The sequence below is a fragment of the Alosa sapidissima genome, chromosome 15 (genome assembly GCF_018492685.1).
Source record: "Alosa sapidissima isolate fAloSap1 chromosome 15, fAloSap1.pri, whole genome shotgun sequence".
Taxonomy (NCBI): Eukaryota; Metazoa; Chordata; class Actinopteri; order Clupeiformes; family Clupeidae; genus Alosa; species Alosa sapidissima.
The window spans coordinates 33,435,312-33,442,811 of record NC_055971.1 but is presented as its reverse complement, the minus strand read 5'-3'; the positions used below and the strand labels follow the sequence as shown (position 1 = coordinate 33,442,811).

The 7,500-nt window shown below is 43.6% G+C and overlaps 1 protein-coding gene across 1 annotated transcript in view; it reads right to left on the bottom strand.

The window, feature by feature from the left end:
* LOC121683871 (endothelin-converting enzyme-like 1) overlaps positions 1 to 7,500 on the bottom strand; it is a 40,211-nt gene that overhangs the window by 14,859 nt on the left and 17,852 nt on the right. The window contains 1 exon segment of the mRNA XM_042063719.1: positions 7,051 to 7,175. Within this exon segment, the coding sequence (XP_041919653.1) occupies positions 7,051 to 7,175 (125 nt within the window).

The following is a 7,500-nucleotide window of genomic DNA, read 5'->3' as shown; positions in this document are numbered from 1 at the left end:
TGTGTGTGTGTGTGTGTGCTTGTGTTTATGAGTGTGTTGTTAAGTGTGTATGTATATCTATGTACATCTCCTTGACTGTGTGAGTGTGTGTGTGTGTTTGTGTGTGAGTGTGTGTGTGTGTTTGTGGAAAGCACTGATGTGTGTAAGTGGATATGCAAATATGTACCATCTTAAAAATCAACTCCACACACAACAGAGACAACCTTTAATGAGATAAAGTGAGAGAGTGAGTGTGTGTGTGTGTGTGTGTGTGTGTGTGTGTGTGTGTGTGTGTGTGTGTGTGTGTGTGTGTTTCATCTGGAAACGCAGGTGTCACCTTTACCCCTAATGTGCACATTATGGAGTTAAACTTTGCTGTTATTACACACAAACACACACACACTCATACAAAAAGAAAGATAAATAGGGAACGCACACCACTAGAACCACTAGAACAGCACGCAGAAAGTTAAATACGGAACGCACACCACTAGAACCACTAGAACAGCACGCAGAAAGTTAAATAGGGAACTAGAACAGCACGCAGAAAGTTAAATACGGAACGCACACCACTAGAACCACTAGAACAGCACGCAGAAAGTTAAATAGGGAACGCACACCACTAGAACCACTAGAACAGCACGCAGAAAGTTAAATACGGAACGCACACCACTAGAACCACTAGAACAGCACGCAGAAAGTTAAATACGGAACGCACACCACTAGAACCACTAGAACAGCACGCAGAAAGTTAAATAGGGAACGCACACTGGTGCTGATAGAGCCGCTGTACTGAGCTACTGATTTTCTAAATCTATACATATTCTGTTGTTCTATTGAATGGCAGTTTTAATTTTCCTACATCCCATTAGTGTTCACACCTGCCCCTCTATTTGTGGCCCTCTTTATCATCAACGTTGCCAGTTGGATTCCAACTAATACAACTAATAGTCAGCTTTAGGACTTTAGCACCCTTGCTCAAACAATTCAGCCTAACCAACTTATGAATGCAGAAAGACAAAATTACCATTGAACTGTAGAGAAGAGAACAGCAGAGTACTGTAGAGAACAGCAGTGTACTGTAGAGAACAGCAGTGTACTGTAGAGAACAGCAGAGTACTGTAGAGAACAGCAGTGTACTGTAGAGAAGAGAACAGCAGTGTACTGTAGAGAAGAGAACAGCAGTGTACTGTAGAGAACAGCAGAGTACTGTAGAGAACAGCAGTGTACTGTAGAGAACAGCAGTGCACTGTAGAGAACAGCAGTGTACTGTAGAGAACAGCAGAGTACTGTAGAGAACAGCAGTGTACTGTAGAGAACAGCAGTGCACTGTAGAGAACAGCAGTGTACTGTAGAGAAGAGAACAGCAGTGTACTGTAGAGAACAGCAGTGTACTGTAGAGAAGAGAAAAGCAGTGTACTGTAGAGAACAGCAGTGTACTGTAGAGAAGAGAAAAGCAGTGTACTGTAGAGACCAGCAGTGTACTGTAGAGAACAGCAGTGTACTGTAGAGAAGAGAACAGCAGTGTACTGTAGAGAAAAGCAGTGTACTGTAGAGAACAGCAGTGTACTGTAGAGAACAGCAGTGTACTGTAGAGAAGAGAAAAGCAGTGTACTGTAGAGAACATCAGTGTACTGTAGAGAAGAGAAAAGCAGTGTACTGTAGAGAACAGCAGTGTACTGTAGAGAAGAGAACAGCAGTGTACTGTAGAGAACAGCAGTGTACTGTAGAGAAGAGAACAGCAGTGTACTGTAGAGAACAGCAGTGTACTGTAGAGAAGAGAAAAGCAGTGTACTGTAGAGAACAGCAGTGTACTGTAGAGAACAGCAGTGTACTGTAGAGAACAGCAGTGTACTGTAGAGAAGAGAACAGCAGAGTACTGTAGAGAACAGCAGTGTACTGTAGAGAAGAGAACAGATAAGCTGACCACACTGAGAGAACAAGAAAATGAGTGAAAGCAAGAGAGAGGAACAGAGAGATAGAGGGAGAAAGGGAGGAGCTAACGAGATAGAGCAGGGGTGGGCAAACTTTTTGGCTCAAGGGCCACATTGGGTTTTGAAAATTGGCCGGCGGGCCGCACAACAAAACCCCCCGCCCCCCCCCCCCCCACCCCCCCCCACGACCCCCACGACACACACATAAAAAAAATACATTTTTTATAGCCTATAATTTAGTATGACAAAATATTTCTTTTAAAATATTAATTGCTTAAAAATACTGCTAATTTTATGCTGTTTAACAAATGTATAAATTGTGCACTGTCGCTTTAATTCACGTTTATTTCTCAATGATCTTCTGCCTGCTATGGTATGGCCCTCTTACACTTTTTAAATGGTCAGTAGTGGGAACTACTGTTGCCTTCATGATTTCCTTTTAAACGTTTCTTATAAGAAGGGGATATCAATTATCAACAATGACAAGCCAGCTGGAACCTGCGGCTCTCTCTCCCTCTCGTGAGTGCAGACGCGTTCCCAATTAAATGGATCGCATGTTCACGTTAGATCTGCTGCAAAGGAGATAACTAAGAGTTAACTTAGTTTAACATGATGTTATCTCTATTTAACATGATGTTTTGACATTGACATTGTAAACGTTCTCTAAGGAGAGTGAAAAGCAGTTTGCAGTAAAGCTAACCAACGTCGTCTCTATCGCAGGAAAAAAATAGCGAGCAGTCTGATAACCAAATGAAACGCTCAGCGGGCCGGATGAAAGTGCTTGGCGGGCCGGATCCAGCCCGCGGGCCGCAGTTTGCCCACCCCTGAGATAGAGGGAGAGAAGGGAGGAGTTAAATATATAGAGAAAGTAGATATGTCTAGAATCAGAGGTCAAGTGAAAACATGTGACTATAGAACCCCAGAAGAATGAGAGAGACAGAGAGAGAGATTAGAGAGAAAGATGAAGAGAGAGAGAGAGAGGCCAGAGAGAAGGATAGAGAGAAAGAGTGAAAGGAGAAAAGATGAAGGGAGAAAGGGGTGAGGAAGTGAAGAGAGAGAGAGAGACCAGAGAGAAAAGAGAGAAAGAGTGAAAGGAGAAAAGATGAAGGGAGAAAGGGGTGAAGAAGTGAAGAGAAAGCTTCCCCTGCAGAGTGAGCCAAGCAGAGAGCAGCGAATCGCCATGGTGATGGTAATAACAGTGATTGCGCTGAGATTACCCTTCGATCATTATGGGATGTAATGTGATATTAGATACACAAAGAGAAAGAAGGGCGGATGGAGGGAGAGAGAGAAGAAAGAAAAGAGAAACGGAAGAGAAAGGGAGGAGAGAGAGAAGAGAGGGAGAAGAGAGGAGAGAGGGAGGAGAGAGGGAGGAGAGAGGAGAGAGGGAGGAGAGAGAGAAGAGAGGGAGAAGAGAGGAGAGAGGGAGGAGAGAGAGAAGAGAGGGAGGACAGAGAGAAGAGAGGAGAGAGGGAGGAGAGAGAGAAGAGAGGGAGGAGAGAGAGAAGAGAGGGAGGAGAGAGGAGAAAGGGAGGAGAGAGGAGAGGGAGGAGAGAGAGAAGAGAGGGAGGAGAGAGGAGAGAGGGAGGAGAGAGAGAAGAGAGGGAGGAGAGAGGAGAGAGGGAGGAGAGAGAGAAGAGAGGGAGGAGAGAGGAGAGAAAGGGAGGACAGAGAGAAGAGAGGGAGGAGAGAGAGAAGAGAGGGAGGAGAGAGGAGAAAGGGAGGACAGAGAGGAGAGAGGGAGGAGAGAGAGAAGAGAGGGAGGAGAGAGAGGAGAGAGGGAGGAGAGAGGAGAAAGGGAGGACAGAGAGGAGAGAGGGAGGAAAGAGAGAAGAGAGGGAGGAGAGAGAGGAGAAAGGGTGGAGGGGGTGAGGAGCAAAGGCAAGCAAAAGAGGAAAAAAGATTAAACTGACAGAAAAAACACAGTCTAACACACACACACACACACACACCCGCATGCATACATGAACACACACACACACACACTCCCGCATGCATACATGAACACACACACACACACACTCCCGCATGCATACATGAACACACACACACACACACGCATGCATACATGAACACACACACACGCACACACCCGCATGCATACATGAACACACACACACACACACCCGCATTCATACATGAACACACACACACGCACACACCCGCATGCATACATGAACACACACACACACACACCCGCATTCATACATGAACACACACACACACGCACACACCCGCATGCATACATGAACACACACACACACCCGCATGCATACATGAACACACACACACTCACCCGCATGCATACATGAACACACACACACACTCCCACATGCATACATGAACACACACACACACACACACACACACCTTCATGCATACATGAATACACACACACTCCCGCATGCATACATGAACACACACACACTCACACACACACCCACTCACATACACACACACACACACAAACATGCATGCACATATACAGACACCCACACAGTACTTTACTCAAAGAACACACACTTCAACACTTTACAAAGAACAACTGAACTTCCTTTCTCTTTTACGCGCAAACAAACGCACACACACACACACACACACACACACACACACACACACACACACACACACGTGTGTGCGCACACAACGCAAACACTTAGAGTCTTTGACAGGACTGTGAGAGGTTTGGGACGGTTGGGTCGATACTAATCAGTGTGGCTACAGCAGTGCACATATACACAGTCACACACACAAACACACACACACAATATTGGCATACTGTACATGGTCATAGAAAGAGAGAGAAGAGAAGAGAAGAAGAAAAGAGGAAGAAATGAAGATGGAGGAGTTGCGTTGTCACACAATGTGGTGGAGCACCAACTTCATTATGGTGAATGGACAGTGAGTCTGGTATTAACATTATACATGAATACAGCAACGGTTACTGTTATATATCCGTGTTTATGTGATATAGTGCTCTTTATTCTATATAGCTGTGTTAATGTGATATAACAGTGTTTGTAATATAGAGGTGTTTATGTAACATAGCAGTGTTTATGTGATACAGCGGTATTTATGTGATATATGGCACCATTATGTGTTTCATTTTACAGTGTGTGAGTGCTGTATGACTGCTGGCTATCTATATGTTGTGTCCTATATGTCCCATAGTGTGTGAGAGTGTGTGAGTGCTGTATGACTGCTGGCTATCTATATGTTGTGTCCTATATGTCCCATAGTGTGTGAGTGCTGTATGACTGCTGGCTATCTATATGTTGTGTCCTATGTCACCTGCCGAGGGACTGCAGATGAAAAGTAGTTATTTGTACTAATTCTAGCATATTTACATGGTGTTTTTTACACAATGTTCATTAATATGCATGGAACCTATCAAATAAACCAATAAATAAATAAATAAATAAAAATATATAGCAGTGTTTGTGATATAGTGGTGTTTATGTAGCATAGTGGTGTTTATGTGATATAGTGGTGTTTATGTAATATAACGGTGTTTAAGTGATAGAGCAGTGTTTGTAATATAGGGGTGTTTATGTGATATAGTAGAGGTGTTTATGTGATATAGTAGAGGTGTTTATGTGATATAGAGGTGTTTATGTAATATAGAGGTGTTTATGTGATATAGTAGAGGTGTTTATGTGATATAGTAGGGGTGTTTATGTGATGTAGAGGTGTTTATGTGATATAGTATAGGTGTTTATGTCAGCCGTGGCCTACTGGTAGGCAGCCGTGGCCTACTGGTTAGCACTTCGGGCTTGTAAGCGGAGGGTTGCCGGTTCGAACCCTGACCAGTAGGCACCGCTGAAGTGCCCTTGAGCAAGGCACCTAACCCCTCATTGCTCCCCGAGCACCGCTGTTGTTGCAGGCAGCTAACTGCGCCGGGATTAGTGTGTGCTTCACCTCACTGTGTGTTCACTGTGTTGCGCTTAGTGTGTTTCACTAATTCACGGATTGGGATAAATGCAGAGACCATATATACTTATATACTTATACTTGATATAGTAGAGGTGTTTATGTGATATAGAGGTGTTTATGTGATATAGTAGAGGTGTTTATGTGATATAGAGGTGTTTATGTGATATAGAGGTGTTTATGTGATATAGAGGTGTTTATGTAATATAGTAGAGGTGTTTATGTAATATAGAGGTGTTTATGTGATAGAGTAGAGGTGTTTATGTGATATAGAGGTGTTTATGTGATATAGTAGAGGTGTTTATGTGATATAGTAGAGGTGTTTATGTGATATAGAGGTGTTTATAGAGGTGTTTATGTGATATAGAGGTGTTTATGTGATATAGAGGTGTTTTTGTGATATAGTAGAGGTGTTTATGTGATATAGTAGAAGGGTTTATGTGATATAGAGGTGTTTATGTGATATAGTAGAGGTGTTTATGTGATATAGTAGAGGTGTTTACGTGATATAGTAGAGGTGTTTATGTGATGTAAAGGTGTTTATGTGATATAGTAGAGGTGTTTATGTGATATAGCTGTGTTTATGTGATAGAGCAGTGTTTATAAAACTGATAGTTCCGGTCTTTGATTGTAATTGGCTGAATCACGTTCGATGCCGTTGTAAAATGCAGCATAAACATACACCTTGACCGCATTTCGTTCTATATTACTGCACTACCATAACTTGATACAAAAGTTAAAGTAGCTGCGTCTCGACATTGCTTGGCAACCATTCAGATAGAGGAAATATATTTCTTGGCAGACAAAATATATTTATAAGGTATATATATATAAGGTTTCCTTTCCGTGCCATAAAGACTATTGCCTATAGTGGCAACGAGGTGATAAGCGGGAATAATGGCCTTCGAGGTGTCCCGTCATACGCACTTAATAGACTTCGCTGCGCGTCGGGGACTTCTTTGCCTTCGCCTCGTCCATTAATTCCATTTAATTCCGTTATCTCTTACGTAGCTGCGTTTACATGATATAGCCAGGCTTATGTAAAGTGACCTTGGGTCCTTGGGATTGAGAAAGGCGCTATATAAAATAAACATATTATTATTATTATTATTATTATGTGATATAACGTGTTTATGTGAGCAGTGTTTACTGTGATACAGTGATGTTTATGTATCTTAATCACACACACACACACACACTAACACACCTTTTGGAAGTGGTTTTGATGATGTCTGAGACCTTCTGCAGGTAGTCTGTGGCCAGCACCACAATCTCCTCATCCTCTGAGAAACTCTCCTGGAAGATGCGCTCCAGCAACTTCTTCCAGTGCAACTGCAGGGCAGAGAGTGGGGGAGAGGGAGGGAGGGAGAGAGGGAGGGAGAGATGGAGGAAGGGAGAGAGGGAGGAAGGGAGGGAGGGGATAGAGAGAGAGTAGGGAAGAGGGAGGGAGAGATGGAGGAAGGGAGAGAGGGGGGGAGAGGGAGGGAGGGAGGGGATAGAGAGAGAGAGGGAGGGAGGGAGGAGGAAGGGAGGGAGGGGGAGGGAGAGAGAGGGAGGGAGAGGGGGAAGAGGTTTGAGTTAGTGTTAGTGTTTGAGTCTGTAAGTGTGTGTGTGTGTGTGTGTGTATGTGTGTGTGTGTGTGTGTATGTTTGAGTTT